Below are 18,497 nucleotides of genomic sequence, written 5' to 3' on the forward strand. Positions count from 1 at the left end.
CCCCCGATCATCTGATCTTCTAAGAAGGCAGCGTGTTTTGTTTCTATAAATTTCGTGTATCTGTCGGGACAGTAGAAGCGATATCCCTTAGATTTTTCTGGATAGCCAATAAAATGGCAACTGAGTGTCTTGGGATCTAATTTCTCATTGTTTGGATTAAATACCTTAGCCTCAGTTGGACAGCCCCACACACGAAAGTGATTAAGCAAGGGTTCTCTTCCTGTCCATAATTCATACTTCAGACTATATCCATCAGGATACGGTTTCTTCTTTCTGCCACTCCGTTCTGCTGAGGCTCACCCAGTGTCGAATACTGGGCCACTATGCCATTTCCATCAGGAACCTCGCAAAAGATCCAGGAACTTGGTCGTAAGGGATGTGCCGACCGTAGTTCACCCCCCCACGGTCGGATCTTACTATCTTGATCCTTAAATCATGTTGATTTTCTACTTCTGCTTTAAGTATCTCGAATTTATCCAATGCTTTTGATCGTTCTTTATTTTCTTAGCAATTTTTCTTTAATGCAATCAATACATTGTTCTAATTCTGAAAATTCTTATGGCGAAAGAATTGATGCTTTCACTAAGCGCTCTATTCTCCCCCTCGAAATATGGACTAAACGACAATGCCATAATTTCGACGAATTCTTTGTAACATTCTCATATGAGGAAGAATTCTTATTCTTAGAACTTGCGACATTCACATTCTCTGATAATGAAAGCAAGTATATCTGGTCTTGTCGGAAGGCAAGACCAACACATTCTTTATTAAACTGTATTTCACACTTGCCATCACCAAAATGACAATCAATAGAGTCATCATCTGATCGTGACACACTTATCAAATTTCTTCTGATTTGTGTTAGGTGGAAAAAGTTTCTTATTGTTCTGATAGTTCTTGTTTTTCTTCTGAACATGGAAGACAAGGTCACCTCCACTAGCGGCCTTGAGTCTATCCTTCTTCTTTTTTTTACTACACATGGTAAACAGTTTCTCAACATTCTTATTTTCTGGCTGAGTGTTCTAATTAACATGAAAAGTCGGAAAGTCCTTGGGAATAGACTTTGAACACCAGCTGAACAATGAAGGCATCTGGAAGAGGCATGCTCATTGTCTTAAACCTGTTTGCCATGTGGCTCATTTCTAGAATGGCTCATTTCTAGAATCTGTTATCTTATTCCGCCGCCAGCATATTTCATGGTCATATGCTGCTCAGCCAAAGTGGCAGCATAAGCTTGGAAGAATCAGTGAACTGACTCTTCACCATTGCTAGATACTTAGTAGCGGTGGCTTATTCTGGAATAGTCATTCGTATGGCATCTGAAATGGTACCTCTGATGATCATCAGACACTTGCGGTTGGAAATATTCCAACGTGGCTGCTGAATTTTCTATTTTGGTCCAAGCAATGTCATGGGCTTTCTATCGAATAGCCCATACATCGTCTGCTTTGTTCTGAGCCCTTACGGGATTTTCTGGTTCTTCTGGATCTGGCATTATGATGGCCATATCTATATTAGTCATCGCTAGAGCAAATTGTAACTTCTAAAAAAAATATTCCCCATAGTTCTGACCATTTAATTCTGGAATGACATTCACATATGACATAGCACTGGATCACAAAATTCGAAAACTTGAGTACAAATTCAAGATAACAATAATGTCATGTTTAAATTTAACTTTGGTCAAAATTCAAACATACAATATTCTGTGCATCAAGTCTAAATCACTTTTTGGCAGAGATAGAAAAAATACATAAAATTTCTGGACAAGATTATAATATTGTAACATCAACTTTGATCAGAAATTACAATATCATAATTCACAAAATACTGTGTTCAAATAAAAATTCTATATTCAAAATTCAAATTCACAATATTATATGCATTAAGTCTAAATCACCTTTGGGCAGAGATAGAGAAAATGCATAAAATTTCTTGGCAAAATTATAATATTGCAATATCAACTTTGGTCAGAAATTACAATATCATAATTTACAAATTTTTGAATTCAAAACAAAATTCTATATGCTCTATATTAATTATCCCGTTGGTTCAAATTAACATAGAGTGTCGTGGGCTTTTTGGGGGTACCCACAGCCGGGTGGCGGAACGCACCCGCCTATTCCCCGAGGGGAAGTACTCGGGGAAGTGCAAAGCGATTAGGCCGATCTAGCTTGGGGGCAAGAACGCAAGAACACACGGATTTAGAGTGGTTCGGGCCGCCGGAGCGTAATACCCTACATCCACTGTGTGATGTATTGCTCTTAGTATGAATGAGTCTATCCTCTGCCCAGCCGGGCTTGAGTCCTTCTCTAGCGGGCGTTCCCCTTTTATAGTGCAAGGAGGACGCGTACACAGGCGTCGGACCCCGACAGGTGGGCTCAACATAGATGTATAATATACTACGTAGGAAGCTTCAATGGATCTACCGCGGTTGAGAATCTCTTCTCGGATACGCTTTATTGCCCTGTAGACTCTCTGACCGTGGGGGGTTTCTCAATCGTCCCATCGGCGAGGCGCCCGTTGGGGTATTGTAGCTTGCGGCGTAGTCTGTCGAGGCTACCGTGTAGGCGTCATAATGGGAGAAAGCCGAGCCATCGCGTCCAACTGGTATAGTAGACTGATATACATAGCGTGGGCGGCGCCAGCGACTGCTCTGCGCTCCTTGGTAACACGCGACCCATAGTGCAACCTGGCAAAAGCCGCCTCGGGCTCTGCTGTGGCAGAGCGCACTTCCGCCTACCGCATTGAATGCGGTAGGTAGGCGAGTCTTCCAGTGGAAGCCCCGCGGCCCCGCGCACGTGCCCGCACCTACGGACATGTGGCGGCTCCGGACCAGCCCCAGGCAGGGTGTCGGTGCGCACTTCCGCCTACCGCATTGAATGCGGTAGGTAGGCGAGTCTTCCAGTGGAAGCCCCGCGGCCCCGCTCACGTGCCTGCACCTACGGACACCTGGCGGCTCCGGACCAGCCCCAGGCAGGGTGTCGGTTCCCCCCTGCTAAGGGGTCCGGATAATATATGGGGGTCCGGTACTCCATGGGAGGTCCGGGGCCCCAGCTGTTTTGGCTGAGGGCTACCTCCTCCGGGACATGTGGCATCACCGGACCTTCCCCAAGCGGGGAGCGGATCCGGGGCCGTTTGCCGGGTAAGTAGGGCTCCGGACCACAGGGGTCCGGCTGCTTGGTCGTCAGGGCGTAGTTAAGGACTACGAGACTCTTGCCTAGACACAGTAAGAGGGGGTACCCAGTCCTGGGGTACCGACATAGAGGGACAAATTAAATTTTTTGCAGCAGAAATATGTAAAATTTCTATATATTCAGAAGCATAATTCTATGTTCTTGCTTCTAAATAATTTATACTTTGGTGCAAATTCTAGATTCTATACAAGATATTCTCAAATCCAAACTGAAAATGCTTCCGAATAAAGAAAAAGTCGTGATCATTCTTGAGTTTTATTTCGGCCTGTGGCGGAATTGTGGCCCGCGGCCCACTTGGCGCCGCTGCCTCCCCCGCGCCTAGGCCGCAACCTGGGCCTCGGCCGGGATTTCAGCCTCGTCCGCGCCTCCTCCTGGGCCGGATTCGGCCCAGAAGCTACCGGCCGCTCCTGACCGTCCATCGCGATGGACGGCTGAGCGGGCTTCACGCGGGGTAAACCCCCTTCGGCGGCTGGCGCATGGAAACCCTAGGCTTATTTGAGCCCCCTTCCCCCGATTTCTTCGTCGGGTCCGGCGGCGGCGCTGCCGCCGGCGACCTTTGTCGGCGCACGGCCAGATGCCCCTGCCGGACCCCCTTCTGTTCTTTCTTAGTGCCCTCTTTTCTCGGATCTGAATGGCGGCTGGTCATGGCGACCGGGCCCAAGGAAGCCAGGGGACGGACACCGGCGGCCCGACGGCGACCGGCGCCAAGGATGATGGCAGCGTCGCCGCGGCTCCCTCGCCAGCACATGCGCTCGCCCGAGGGAGCGCACGGCCGTCGAGGTGGCCGTGGGCGGCGCCCTTGTTCTGGTCCGGGCCGAATCCCGCGCGCGGGTGTGCGCGACCGCGTGCGGCGGCCGGAATCTTGTGCGCACGCCGACGAGCGGTGGCGTGCGCGGTGATTCTTGGCCTGGAAAAGGTGAGTTCCCCCTTTCCCGGAGTCTTCTTCTAGGGTTGGGGTTAGGGTTTCTTGGATTTTCTTTTCGATTCGAGTTTCTTACTTCTCTGGTTCTTCGTTGCGTGATCAATTCTTCGCATATTTCTTTGATTCTTCCCCAAAAACCTGATCTACAACTAGATCGGCGAATGATACCAATGTTAGATTCACTGGTTCTTGGTTTCTGTACAAGATCATCTTCTAGATGTAAACACGGGCATGTGGATTACATTCTGAGTAGGATTACAAGAGTTGTTCCTTGATCTACTACAACAGAGAGAGATAGAGACAGAGGGAGAGAGAGGTGATAGGAGGCGCAGACCATCGGCGGCGGGTGCTGCGGATGAGGATGAGCTCTGGAGCACCATTGCTCCAATGGCGGTGAGGAAGTCGAGGTTGGGAAGGTGCGGATCCGGCGGTGGCCATCGGCAGCGAGGTGGTGGCGCTTCCCGTCGGCCTCGCGCTAACCCTAGATCGGCAGGGAAGTGGGAGAGGGTTGTGGCGGCGGTGAACCTTGGGTGTCGTGCCCCAGCCCCTCTCCCGTTCTTTATAGCGCGGGCGATTGGGGCCCACCAGCCATATGGGCTGGACACCCCCGATCAAGGTGTGATCAAGAGGCACGCCCCGATCTTTAGATCGGGCCCTGGAGATCAACTCCAACATCCATTCGTTGCGAGCTCTCAGAGTTGGAGCCCGGGACACGCAAGGGTCACTGGGTCCAGAGACGAGATCGTGCTGCTGCTGCGGGCGCTGGTGGCCGGGATCGCGTGGCCAGCAGGCAAGTCCACGGCGAGCACCGGGCGCCTGTCAAAGGAAGCCAACGCTTGCTTGCACGCCTTCCTTCCTTGGGTTGGGTTGGGTGGGCCCAACCCGGCTGGAGGACGCGTACCAGCACCAGGAGAGAGACGTCTACACTCCATAGTACTAGAGGGGAACGGCGGCGGCGGCGGCGGCGGCGGCGGCGAGGGCGAGCGCGAGCGCGACGGCGACTATGCAAGCGACGAAGCAAAGCGGTGGTGAACAGTGAACTGGTGGTGGTGACGATGATTGTTGGCCTAGCTTGTTTTCTGTCATCTCCAGCGACCAGCAAACCATAGGGTGGGCCGGGGGACATCCAAATCCATCACCTGCACTGTGATTAGCGCGGCGACGATGGCGTCATGATTGCGGCAGCCTGCAGTTGGGCCACTGACAGGTGGGCCTGCATGTGTGGGGCCCACGTGTCAGGGACACCACTGCAGGGCACTCAACTGCAGCGGATCTCGTTCCGTGATGGGCTGGGCCTGGAGTACCATAATTTTGCTTGGACCGGACCGGATCACGCCTGCTATATCCCATTATGACAATCAGGCTGCTGAGATTTTTTTCCTGGCTTTTCGTTTCCTCGTGGCTGGCCACTTGGAAGATGATTAGACTGACCACAGCGGATAGTAGATGGACGAGTAAAGGACGGAATCATACTGTAGCAAGCACTGTAGACAGAGTGGGAGGTGAGGTAGGGAATAGGGATGGGGGAGAGGATGCTCTATCCGCTGTGGTCAGTCTTATATCTTATCAGCCAACCTGTTAGTAGTATTTTTTTCTAGCATCAACCAGCACCAGCCACCAGCTAACAGTTAACCGGCAATTTTTTTTCTCTTCCAATAAATCAACATCAGCCACCCGTTACAACTAACCAAACAGAACTGTTGCCTGCCACTTGAAAATGGGTGAGTAGCGTATGGGAGAAGATTATCGTGGAATCAAATTGGCACTGTAAAAATGTGTGCTGTGTCACTGCCGCAGATATTCTCTCCCACAAATTTCTTGAAAAAATTGCGTTTCATTTCAAGATAAAAATGGGGGAAAAAGGAAAAAAAATGCGTTGAATTCCAGCCCAGGATGCGTGTGAACTCGCCACTTGGACAGATCAGAGAGTGTGACCACGAAGCGAGCGGACGACTGGCAGCTAGAGTCGTGTGCCGCTACCGAACTCCCCTCCGGTTTTTATCCTGAGAGATCGAGCGCTCTCCGCCAACCAAACGCCAAATGGGGCCAAGCATGACGCCCACTTCCACGGTGCCCCTCGCGCCTCTCCTCCTCCGCCTTTCCGCCGCGGCCGCGGCCGCAGCAGCAGCAGCTCCTCGCCTCAAGAACCCGGCGGCGACAGCAGCAGCAGGGGCAGTCCATGTCCATGGCGTGCGGTGGGCGGGTGGCGGGGCCAGGAGCAGGAGGAGGAGGTGCCGGGCGGCGGTGGTGGAGGAGGCCGGCGCGCGCGAGGACGGGGTGCTGCTGCCCAAGGAGGGGGACGATGCCGCGGCGGCGGCGGCGGGGCGGTACGACTGGAAGGAGGAGTGGTACCCGCTGTACCTGGCCAAGGAGGTGCCCGACGACGCGGCGCTCCCGCTCACCGTGTTCGACCGCCAGCTCGTGCTCTGGCGCGACGGCGACGGCGTGCTCCGCTGCCACCAGGACCGGTGCCCGCACAGGTGAGATGAATTCTTGCAGCATCGATCTTGTGGCCAACAAATTGACCTGATTCTGGAACGAACGATGATTTGTTTGATTGAAATCATCAACTGAAATCCATCACTCCCGAAATGCTTGTCAGGTTAGCGAAGCTGTCGGAAGGCCAGATCGTCGACGGCAGGCTGGAGTGCCTCTACCATGGCTGGCAGTTCGATGGAGAGGGCAAGTGCGTCAAGATACCACAGGTTTTGTACTGATCCCATCCATCTACATGGCGCATTGAAAACTAGAGCAAATGATAATGGATGCGTGCAGCTGCCGGAGGGCGCCAAGATCCCCCGGAGCGCGTGTGCGCGCACCTACGAGGTGCGCGACTCGCAGGGCGTGGTGTGGGTGTGGATGTCGGACGCGAACCCGCCCGACGAGCGGAAGCTCCCATGGTTCGAGCCGTACGCGCGGGCGGGGTTCACGGACCTGTCGACGGTGCACGAGCTCCCCTACGACCACTCCATCCTGCTGGAGAACCTCATGGACCCGGCGCACGTGCCCATCTCCCACGACCGCACCGACTGGACGGCCAAGCGCGAGGACGCGCAGGCGCTCTTCTTCGACGTCACCGAGCGCACCGCGCGCGGGTTCGCCGGCTACTGGGGCCGCACGCGCACGCCGCACCTCCGCAACCTGCTCCGCTTCGAGGCACCCTGCGTGCTCACCAACACGCTCGAGTACACGGACAAGGACGGCAGGGACCAGTGCTTCTCCGCCCAATTCCTCTGCCGCCCCGCCGGCCAGGGCAAGTCCATGCTCGTCGTCCGCTTCGGCTCCACCGTCAGGTCGCCCATCGCCAAGGTGCTCCCGGCCTGGTACCTGCACCAGAACGCGTGCAAGGTGTTCGAGCAGGACATGGGCTTCCTGTCGTCGCAGAACGAGGTGCTGCTCCGGGAGAAGCTGCCCACCAGGGAGCTCTACCTCAACCTCCGTTCCTCCGACACCTGGGTCGCCGAGTACAGGAAGTGGATGGACAGGGCGGGCCACGGCATGCCCTACTACTTCGGCCACAGCAGCCTCGCGCCGCCGCCCGTGCCGGCCGTCGTCGAGCAGGCGCCGGCGGGGGCCGTCGCGGGGATCTCGGCCTCCTTCCCGGCCAAGGGCGGTGTCGGCACGGTGCACGCGCCCAACCCCACCAACAGGTACTTCCGCCACGTCGTGCACTGCAAGGGGTGCAGGGCAAGCGTCAACAAGTACACCTCGTGGAAGAACGCCTTCGCCGTCCTCGCGGCAGCGGCCGTGGCCGCCTCCATCCTGGCGGCGACCAGGCAGTGGAAGGCCATCTTGCTGGCGGCGTCAGCCGTGCTGGCCGCGGCGTCCTACGCGTGCGACGCGGTGCTTTCTTTGATCACAACCAACTTCATTAGGACACATAGGCGACTGTAAGGCATATAGCAGGCATTTAGGTAGAAGGGAGGCTTTCGCCCTTTGTATATTTGTTGTATCTATAATGAGCGGTGCTTTGGCAATCTAAGATGCATGTCAGCAGCAGATGATATGGGGATTAGATCTTCCATCTTCTGTCAAATTGTGGATAGTCATGCAGGATCGAGGACGTTGAGTTTGTGATTTGAACCCAAATGTCATGAGGTCATACAACACACTTCAACTCGTTGTTCATTGTCATTCGAACAACGCAGGACGGCAGGAGATTGATGCACACAGACACAAATTCCAGTGTATATACAATACAAGCAGCACCATTTCACTGTTCACATACTGGCACAATGCCTGATGCCGAATATTATTAAGTTGATGACAGACTTGATAGCCACGGACAGACACTGGCTTCATGCTCGATTTGCTCACGGCATATATTACAGATCAAATGTTTTTATAGGACAGATTAGCTACCACAGTAGAAATGGTTGATGGTTGATGCTCCAAAGGGATGCATGCATTCATAGGTTGTCGTGGTTGACCTAGAATTCCCTGTCGGGGAAGAGGATGGGAGCAACAAGGGACCATATGAACAGACCTGCGGTCGCCCACTGGGTTGCAATCCTGACCCAGACAGATGGCCACCCGACATCAACAAGCTTTCCGCTCTCACCAATGGAGGTTGACCAGCCAGTCAAGAGCATTGCTGAGTACATGCTGGCCAGGGAGAAGATGAGGTGGAAGAAAGAGTAGGAGTATGTCACTGGCCTTGGTACATCCTTCTTATCTTCTTGTTCATCTGCCTTGCTGAAGGGAAGCAATGGCTTGTCGGTACCTGAAGATTAAAGGAAAGGCATAAACAACAATACAAACTCTACAATTGCAAAACTAGTTCATTAGCTGGAGAAGGCAATCTAACCACGTGGTGAGTCTGGTGGTGAGAGCACAGTTGCGGAAGAGCCAGCACGGACAGCAGAATAAACCACAGAAAGGATGGTGGTTAGCAGTCCCAGTGTAAGGCTACCAGTTGACACAGCTTTTGAGTGATTGTGAAGTCCGTTGCACTCATAATCCCTAGGCTCACTAGAGAGTCCACTGTAGCACAGATAGGCGCAGTAGAGACCAATAACTGATGCAGGCAACAAGCTACCATTGATCTGAAAATTAACAGGTTTAATTTCATCATCAGGAATTAGCACAAATCTGAGTTTCAATAGAAGCACTAGTTTATGGGCAGCAGAGTTGAGATGATTTATTCCAAATCTAAAACAAATGCAAGGAGTATCTAGAATAGCAAACATATAAATGCAGAAACACATTTGAGTATAACTTATCAAGTTATCATGGTACAGCCATGAATGATAAATTCTAGCTGAATCAGTAAAAATAAGAAAAGAAGCCACAAGATGAAACCTTTGGGTGGAGGGCAACAATAGCGAACGCAAAAACAAGAATCAATGTGAAGACAATGAAGAACAGGTTGAGTCCGCAGTCATGCCCAGATGGAGTGAACCAGTGAAATAGAAGACCCGAGAAAGAGAATGTGGCAATGTAACAGACAACTGAGACAACCAATAGAGCCATGTACCTGCAGTGATTAAGAAGTTCAAATAACACACTTAGAGAAATTGAAGTTCAGAGTCAACTAAAGCAAGGGCAGCAGAGGGCAACCAACCAGAATTGCTCATCCTTAGCGACCCAGTTCTCATTCCATCCGTGAACAAAGTCCAACAGAAGAACAACCTGAACAAGAAGGAACAGCCCAGATCCAAACTTGGAAATCGACTCTGCAAAAATACAATTGCAGTAAGAATCCCAAACTGTACAAACTATTACTACTCTACTCAAATCTCTATCTCTAATAAAACAATTGGCATAAGACAGATAAAAGAGTAGCAACTCAATTTGGTCAGGGCAAGTCAATTTAATCATTTGTTTCTGAATCTAAAACCGAACAACAAATTATGTTCTAAATTCTGATAGCACACCAGACAGAAGTTCAAACAAAGGACACGGGCAACACACACATGCAGTGCAATTGGGCACATCCGATGAAAATATAGGTCTGAAGACACTGCAGATGATCCAAGTACCATCATTTTGTTTTGCGTAGAACTATATTAGCTAGTCTATGGTCACAAGTTTCTGATTCTGGGATCTCCATATGTGACTAATTCAACTCGAAAAAACTTCTTCCAAGGGTGTTCGGCCAAAAAGGATTACATGAATCTACCATCTATTGTCATTCTAATATGCCCACAAATATCAACCGCGTGGAACTGTATCAAATGGTCTGATAAATAAAACAGATGAACGGAAGGGCGCTCACCATAGAAGCTGACGACGCCGTTGGGCACGAAGAACATGAGGAAGACTATGACGGCCCAGCAGAAGATCTTTGCCATCCATCCCCCGTGGTGGATCTTGTCGCGGGGGTCCTTCTGGTCCTTTATCCCGGCCATGATGACGGCGAGGATGGTGAAGAAGAGGAAGTTGCCGAGGCTGACCCTGAGCACCGCGTCGGTCTCGAACCACTCGCGGTCCGGCGTCTTGTGGAAGTGGTTAATCCCTGCCGAGAAAAGAGAGCGAAATCCCCATGAATATTTCGATAAGCTGAAGCGTCAAATCGAACCGATCGAGGGGGGGATTCGGGGCTACCCACATGGGATGGACTGGAGGAGGGGCGCGGCGACCTCGCGGAGCGCCCATGAGGCGAAGAGGGAGAGCGCGAAGAGGCCGCAGTAGGCGATGCGCGCGGAGCGGCGGCCGATGCTGCCGACCGCCGTCCGGCAGGCCTCGCACGCGCACGCCGCGCAGCACGACGCCAGGCACGACGCCGCCCACATGGTTGGCTTGGTGGCTGCTCTCGCCGATCAGATCGAGCCGACGACTCGGGGGAAGGGGATCGAATTCGAAGCCCGCCGCGGCGGATTTGGGGATTTCAAGCGGGTGCGGGAGAATTTGAGGGGAACGCGTGTTGCCGTGTTGGGGAGGGAGGCTCTGCACGGAGAAGGGGAAAGGAAGGTGGATTCGACCGCGAGACGCCGGACCGGTGGGGTTGGTTGGGTTGGACCGGACCGGATAAGGAGATCGAGTCGGCTACAATATTCTACGGCTTTCTCTGGTCCAGTTTTGTTAACGGCTTCGCCATGAAAGCCTAAGGCCGTGTCCCGGCTTGATTCGACTTGTTTCGGCTTGTTTTCTCTCGCAGAATACTATTAAATCAGCCGAAATCAGCCGACATTCAGATCAGCCGAACACCCCCTAATGCTACGACCGTGCATTATTAATGCTCGTCACCCAAGGCAAACTTGTTACCTTGACCGATGTCAAAGACCTCTCAAGGTCCACGAGTCACAAAACAGGAACATGGAATGCTACCTGCATGCAGCGGCATTGGCGCGCATTCATCCATCTTCATTCTCTTACTAAAACAATAACTAAGTCTTTTATCCCAAGCGAGTTGGGGTAGGCTAGAAATGAAACCCAAAAGACACAAAGGTTATGGTTCAGTCACGTTGATAGCTAATCTCCAAGCGCTCATATCCAAAGCTAACTCCTCAGAGATATCCCAATATTTAAGGTCTCTCTTAACCGACTCGTCCCAAGTCAGTTTAGGTCTACCTCTACCCCTCTTTATTTTATCAACGCGCTTTAGCACACCCACTACACACCGGCGCCTCTGGAGGCCTCCGTTGGATATGTCCAAACCATCTCAACCGATGTTGGATATGTTCTGGACTCTATTCCTCCTTGTGTGCCCGCAAAACCACCGTAACATCCGCATCTCTGCTACGCTCAGTTGCTGGACATATCGCCTTTTTTAGGCCAACATTCAGCACTGTATAACATCGCCGGGCGAATCGCTGTCCTATAGAACTTACCTTTTAACTTTTGTGGCACCCTCCTGTCACAGAGGACACCAGAAGCTTGACGCTATTTCAACCAACCAGTTGAGATTCTATGCGTAACATCTTCATCAATGTCGCCATCCTTTTGTAGCATCGAACTTAAATACCGAAAAATGTCCTTATGGGCCACCACTTGTCCATCGAGACTAATGTCACCACCCTCATGCCTAGATGCGCTGAAATCGTAAATCATGTATTCGGTCTTGGTCCTACTAAGTCTGAACCCTTTTGACTCTAACGTGCGTCTCCATAGCTCTAACTTCCTATTTACCCCTGCTCTACTCTCATCCACTAGCACCACATCATCAGCAAAGAGCATACACCAAGAGATATCACCTTGTATGTCCCTTGTGACCTCATCTATCACCAAAGCAAATAAATAAGGGCTCAATGCCGACCCCTGATGAAGGCCTATGTTAATAGGAAAGTCAGTGGTGTCGCCACCACACGTCCGGACAAACGTCATCGCATTCTTGTACATATCCTTGATAAGGGTAATGTACTTAGTTGGGACTTTGTGCTTCTTTAAGGCCCACCACATGACATTTCTCGGTACTTTGTCATACGTCTTCTCGAGGTCAATAAAAACCATGTGCAAGTCCTTTTTCTGCTCCCTATATCTCTCCATAAATTGTCGTATTAGGAAAATCGCCTCCATGGTCGACCTTCCAGGCATGAACCCAAACTGGTTTTGGGTCACACTTGTCACTCTTCTTAGGCGGCGCTCGATAACCCTCTCCCAGAGCTTCATCGTATGGCTCATCAGTTTAATCCCACGGTAGTTAGTACAACTCTGAATATCTCCCTTATTTTTGAAGATCGGTACTAATATACTTCTTCTACATTCTTCAGGCATCTTGTTTGACCGAAAAATAAGGTTAAAAAGCTTAGTTAACCATACTATCGCTCTGTCACCTAGGCATCTCCACACCTCAATGGGGATACCATCAGGGCCCATCGCTTTACCGCCCTTCATCCTCTTCAAAGCCTCCCCGATCTCTGCCTCCTGAAATCTCCTCACAAAACGTCTGTTGGTATCGTCAAAAGAGTCATCTAGCTTAAAGGTAGTGCCCTCATTCTCCCCATTAAACAGCTTGTCAAAGTACTCTCTCCATCTGCCCTTGATCTCGTCATCTTTCACTAGAAGTCAATCCGTCCCATCCTTGATGCATTTGATTTGGTTGATGTCCCGTGTCTTCCGCTCGCGGATCCTAACCATCCTATAAATGTCCTTCTCCCATTCCTTCGTGCCTAGTCGCTGATATAGGTCATCGTACGTCTTACCCTTTGCTACACTCACCGCTCGTTTGCAGCCCTTTTCGCTAATTTATAGCACTCGATGTTGGCTGCCCTCTTGTCAAGGTGGACGCGCTTGAAACATTCCTTCTTCTCCTTAGTAGCCCTTTGCACCTCGTCATTCCACCACCAGGTGTCTTTCCCTTCCTGTTTGCCTCCCCTACTCACGCCAAGTACATCTGAGGCCACCTTCCGGACACATGTCGCCATCTTTAGCCACATGTCGTCAGCATCTTCTCCTTCTTCTCAAGGCCTCTCACCTAGCATCCTCTCCTTAAACGTTTGCGCCGCTTCCCGTCTAAGCTTCCACCACTTCGTTCCCATAATCTTGGCACGTTTGTGCCGGTGGACACGTACCCGGAAACGAAAATTCGCCACCACAAGCTTGTGTTGAGGGACAACACACTCCCCAGGTATCATCCTACTATCTAAGCAATCCCGTCTATCCTTCCTCCTTGTAAGGATAAAGTCTATCTGGCTCGAGTGTTGTCCACTCCGGAAGGTCACAAGATGGGATTCTCCCTTCCTAAAAAGGATATTCGCTATCAACAAGTCATAGGCCAACGCGAAATTCAAAACATCCTCCCCTTCTTGACTCCTGCTACCATACCCAAAACCCCCGTGCACCCGCTCGAACCCTACATTAGTCGCACCCACATGGCCGTTGAGGTCTCCTCCTATGAGGAGTTTCTTGCTGACAGGCACGGTACTAACCATACTATCCAGATCTTCCCAGAACTACTTCTTGGTGCTCTCACTAAAGCCTACCTAAGGGGCATAGGCACTGATCACATTCACAGCCGAATCTCCAACTACTATCTGGACCAGGATAATCCGGTCGCCTCGCCTTCTAACATCTACGACTCCATCCTTAAGGCTCCTATCGATCAAGATACCGACACCATTTCTACCTGATATTTCTCCCGTGTACCAAAGCTTGAATCCAGTACCCTCAACCTCCTTCGCCTTCTTGCCCTTCCATTTAGTCTTCTGAACGCAAAAAATATTTACACGCCTCATAATTGCTACATCAACAAGCTCCCGCAACTTACCCGTTAGGGACCTACATTCTAGCTACCTATACGAATCCTAATTGGCTCGGCTAGCTTCCTTGCTCTTCGCACCCGTCGAGGGAAGTGCGAAGACTCTTACTCATTTATCACTATACCCGGGCGTAGATGTAGCGCGCCACTCAGGTGACGACCCAACCCTTGCTCACTTATCATCGTACCCAGGTCACGATACGACGCGCCATTGGTGGGGTGGCGACTCGGCCCTTGCCCACTTATCACCATACCCGGGTTCCGATGTGGCGTGTCGCTCAGAGGGTTACACCCCAACGATGTTCTTATGGGTTTCATATCCATTTGAGTGGCTATTTTTTACACTAGTTCGCCAAACCTACCGCAACCCTCCTCCTTTACCCGGGCTTGGGACCGGCTCTGTTGAAATGACTCAAGAAAGTCTTCCAGTCAACACAAACCGAGTTATCCATCTTGATTCTGATATAATAATATATATAGAAATGCAAATGAAATGACTACTTACCAAATACTACCGCTGATGATTATAAAATTTATAACGAGCCAAAAACTCCTCTAAATAGATACCACGTCGTTTTGATAATTAAGTAGTAATATACTAGTTCTACAACAGATCTCCTAAAACCTGATAGACATACAGTAACAGACTAGCAGCTGACTGAAGGAACAATTATAAGTTGGATACATCACGCCGGATTCTTATCAGAAGATAAATAGACAGAAGCCCTGGCACATCAAAGCGACATCAGAATTTTAACCATTTCTTCTCTTTCTCCTTTCTCGATACAGCGCTTGTTGCTGACGCGTGAGTAGCTTCAGCATCAGCTAGTGCCTTCCGAGTCTCTTCCAGTTTCCTTGAAGCAGCTTCAAACACTGCCTTGTCTTTGCGGTTTCGGTTCTTCATCTCTACCAGTTTCTCAACTCGAATCCTCAGTTCTTTTACTTCCTCATCGTATGCGACTAAGGATCTTCTGTCCTCCGTCTTAGCATGCCCACTGGCCTCACCTGATGGCCCCTTTCTAACTTTGTTGGCTGAAGCTTCAGGCATATCTTGGCTCACTAGATGACTGTTGATAAAGCTGAAGACAGATCTCTCTGCTTCTTCAGCTTTAGCAGCTCTCGCCTGTTCAGCAAATTTTTTCTCACGCTTTCTTTTACCACCCCGACTGCGTTTTTTACCACTGCCGATACTTCCATCAGCCTCGTTTGCAGCAAGAGCATGATCAAGTGACTGCTTTGGGGGCAGTACCTTGACTGGAATTGGATCAAGCATGCCCTGGCCAGACACACCAAGCCCCATCCCCTCTCGGTAGCCCATTTTTGCCATCATTTTGGAGGCAATGCCCCTGGTGTGGTGCTCCCATTTTGCAAAGATCACGGTGTCTGTCTGAATGCCACTGAAATTTGTGGGTTCTAGAAGGCCAAGACCCCGGTGAACGCATCCATCCTCTTGGTCAGCATCATCACTGAACTCAGATTCTTCCTCACTTGAGCTTCCTTCATCATCTTCGTCGCTCATATCAGCGTATTCTGATACAGAAAGAGAATCACTTGGAAGCCTTGCAGAACTCCCATCATCTTGATAGACAACCTGGCCAAGCTTCAGATTATCATCCCACGACTCAAGTTCAGCTCTCCTCCAAAGGCCAGAGTGATGCCCAGAAGCTGCCAGTATGCTGGAACCAACCAACGACTGCTGCCATCTAGTTGGAGTGAATCGCTTCAATGCTGAAGTAGGAATCACAATACCTGAGGATAATTTCTACATTAGCCATTTCTTTAAGCTTGAAAGGGCAAAAAAATATACAAATATTTATGACGCACAGGCAAAATAAGCAAGAAAAACAAAATACAGTATTCATCAACAATGCAACACAATCAATCGGAAAACCAACTTATCTTGAAAAGTTTACACCCACGACATGCTATCTCTATTGCTTTATGTCAAAGGCAAAAGGAAAAAGAGCTCCATAACAAAGGGCATTTTATTAGGCTTAGATCTTCCAACAGCTAAATAACCATTTACATACCATGGGACATGCGGCAGTTACTACCAAATCGACATCGCTGCTGTAGAAAGAACTTGCACATCTGCACTACGGGCAGATTTGTATTAGTTAGTTTGTTCATAATAATGGCCCACATACTCCGAGCATTATATTCATGTTATCCAGAAGAAAATTATGGCAGATTGAAAGGTAGCTGCAGTTGCAATGCAGGGTACCCACCTGTGACTTTCTCTTAGTTCCCTTCCTGCTTCTAATTTAGTTTTGGCTATTGACGGGTTGGGACCAGAGCAGAGGGTGCCATGTGAGAAATCTATCTTAGATGGCTACAAGGTTCTGCTTCATAAAGTTTATTCTAACCTCTAAACAGTATGTAGCAGCAAAAAAAAAAATCACCACAAAATATCATTAATGCACCATACATATGTAGGGTCTATAAAATATCCATCAAAGTAATACAGGCTTATTTTGATTATGTGTTTATGCTTTGAGGGTCACCTAATAGCATGACAGCAGGAACTTCTGTTGAATTGAACACTGAAATCATTTGTAGAGCATAGAGACACCCTTGATGCATATTTGTGACAATGGAAATCTTAGCTGTACGCCCATGCAATAGTCCAGGGCCACTCAAAGCATGTTTTCCATAGATACCAGTGGCATCAATATCTTTTTTTTTCTTCAAGAGAGCCAGTACCAACCATATCAGCAGGGGCTTATGGGGTCAAGCACATTTTTTATCAGGCAGAGAATGGTCGACACCACCAAATGACAATCTAGGTTTAAGAATGATAATCAGATTAGATAACTCACCGCCATGTTTTCAGATGTGGGTGTCAAAAATGAGATCCTTGCATCGCTTGAACCCTCAAATCCTATAATGCATCCATTATACCAACGGCCATTGTTGTGCCGGAATCTACACTTTGATCCAATTGAAAAATCGTGTGGCCCAAGTGGTTCTGGCTCAACATCATCTGGGTCTAATGGCTCAGCAGCAATTTCTGGTGCTTCGGATGCTGGTTCCTCATTTGGAAAAACATCATCTATTTGCTTCACTAGCCTAGAATGCTTCAGGCCGAGAAGTCCCTCCTCTGCATCCTTAATCGCAGCAAGAAGTTCCTCTCGAACCTTTAAACAACAACAACACAACATTAAAACATTTATTAGCTAAACTGTACGATAATGGTACTAAAACTCATCGAAAGCAACACTGCGTTGTGAAAACATGCAACAAGAACTTCAGAATTTTATAAAAAAATTGTTACACGGGAACATCCACAACTCAGGAACGTAAAGCGCGAGAGGAAAATCATTTCTCCTACATGCATTGATGCCACGCAGCAACTCTAATCCATGAACTCTATCTGGAAGAGATGAGCTAGTATGTAAGAGATATTACCACTCTTGCAATTACTGAACTCACGACTGCTACTCTACACTAAATGATTATGGTATCAATGTGTGCAGTGGCATTAAAAAGAAAGGCGTAGCAGCCAAGTTGTCCTGGTTTCTCAACCTACTAGTACTCCAGTCACCAAGAGTTATCCTCTCCTTCTGGCAATGCTATGCTATGAATCACAGTACCCTAGAATCCCCACACCCTAGGAGTCGATTCAGTTTGAAGGGAGTTAGCATTTTAGCAATTAATTAGAGGCCGCGGTAGGAGATGTGGCTCGAAGAGGCGGTGATATTGCGACGCACCTCGAGTAGGTCGGCGTTGGAGGGATCGGCGGCGAGGGCCTCGTCGACGGCCGCGAGGGAGGACTGCTGCTCCTGCAGCTGCTGCTCCAGCTGCCGCTCGATCGCCGCCGCCTCGTCCTCTCCCTCGCCCGCCATAGGTCACCGTCTGGATCGGGCAGCGAGGCGAGAAGCGCCGGGTCGAGACTCGAGTTGAGAGGCTTCTTCCTCCTCCAGTCTCCCTCCGCGCCGCGGCACCGTTTCTTCCTCCTGCCCGGTCGGCGGTGGGCCGGTGGCGATGGGGTGGGTGGGTAAGGAAGGGTGAGACCGTGAGTCCGTGACAGATGATGGGCCGAGCCCAGAGGAAGGCCTGACGATGTGGGCCTCAGCAAGCAGTTTTAGCTCGCTGTAACGGGTTTTACCTGCAAGCCGGCCTGGACCCGTTTTTTCTGCCGTCGCCTTCAAGACTTGAACCACTACGAATTGTTTCAGAATTTTCTTTTGAAGATGAATTGTTTGAGACTTTGAACAATCTACCCAACTACTGAATTTTT

At 49.9% G+C, this 18,497-nt stretch overlaps 3 protein-coding genes across 3 annotated transcripts; 1 reads left to right on the forward strand and 2 right to left on the reverse strand.

The window, feature by feature from the left end:
• Positions 1-6,124: 6,124 nt before the first annotated feature.
• LOC120657450 (protein TIC 55, chloroplastic-like) lies at positions 6,125-8,134 on the forward strand. Its single transcript, XM_039935755.1, has 3 exons — positions 6,125-6,599; positions 6,722-6,824; positions 6,895-8,134. Exons 1-3 carry the CDS (start codon positions 6,160-6,162, stop codon positions 8,011-8,013), a joined length of 1,662 nt encoding a protein of 553 aa, XP_039791689.1. The 5' UTR covers positions 6,125-6,159; the 3' UTR covers positions 8,014-8,134.
• An 84-nt stretch (positions 8,135-8,218) lies between these two features.
• On the reverse strand, positions 8,219-11,059 carry LOC120657451 (probable serine incorporator). The gene is made up of 6 exons (XM_039935756.1): positions 10,670-11,059; positions 10,337-10,576; positions 9,683-9,794; positions 9,421-9,595; positions 8,927-9,164; positions 8,219-8,842 (listed from the first exon to the last, which is right to left on the reverse strand). Exons 1-6 carry the CDS (start codon positions 10,851-10,853, stop codon positions 8,550-8,552), a joined length of 1,242 nt encoding a protein of 413 aa, XP_039791690.1. The 5' UTR covers positions 10,854-11,059; the 3' UTR covers positions 8,219-8,549.
• Positions 11,060-14,797: 3,738 nt separating this feature from the next.
• LOC120657453 (zinc finger CCCH domain-containing protein 18) lies at positions 14,798-18,303 on the reverse strand. Its single transcript, XM_039935758.1, has 4 exons — positions 17,968-18,303; positions 17,077-17,394; positions 16,288-16,348; positions 14,798-16,006 (listed from the first exon to the last, which is right to left on the reverse strand). Exons 1-4 carry the CDS (start codon positions 18,100-18,102, stop codon positions 15,003-15,005), a joined length of 1,518 nt encoding a protein of 505 aa, XP_039791692.1. The 5' UTR covers positions 18,103-18,303; the 3' UTR covers positions 14,798-15,002.
• Between the last annotated feature and the right edge of the window lie 194 nt (positions 18,304-18,497).

Source organism: Panicum virgatum, chromosome 1N (genome assembly GCF_016808335.1).
Source record: "Panicum virgatum strain AP13 chromosome 1N, P.virgatum_v5, whole genome shotgun sequence".
NCBI classification, from domain to species: domain Eukaryota; kingdom Viridiplantae; phylum Streptophyta; class Magnoliopsida; order Poales; family Poaceae; genus Panicum; species Panicum virgatum.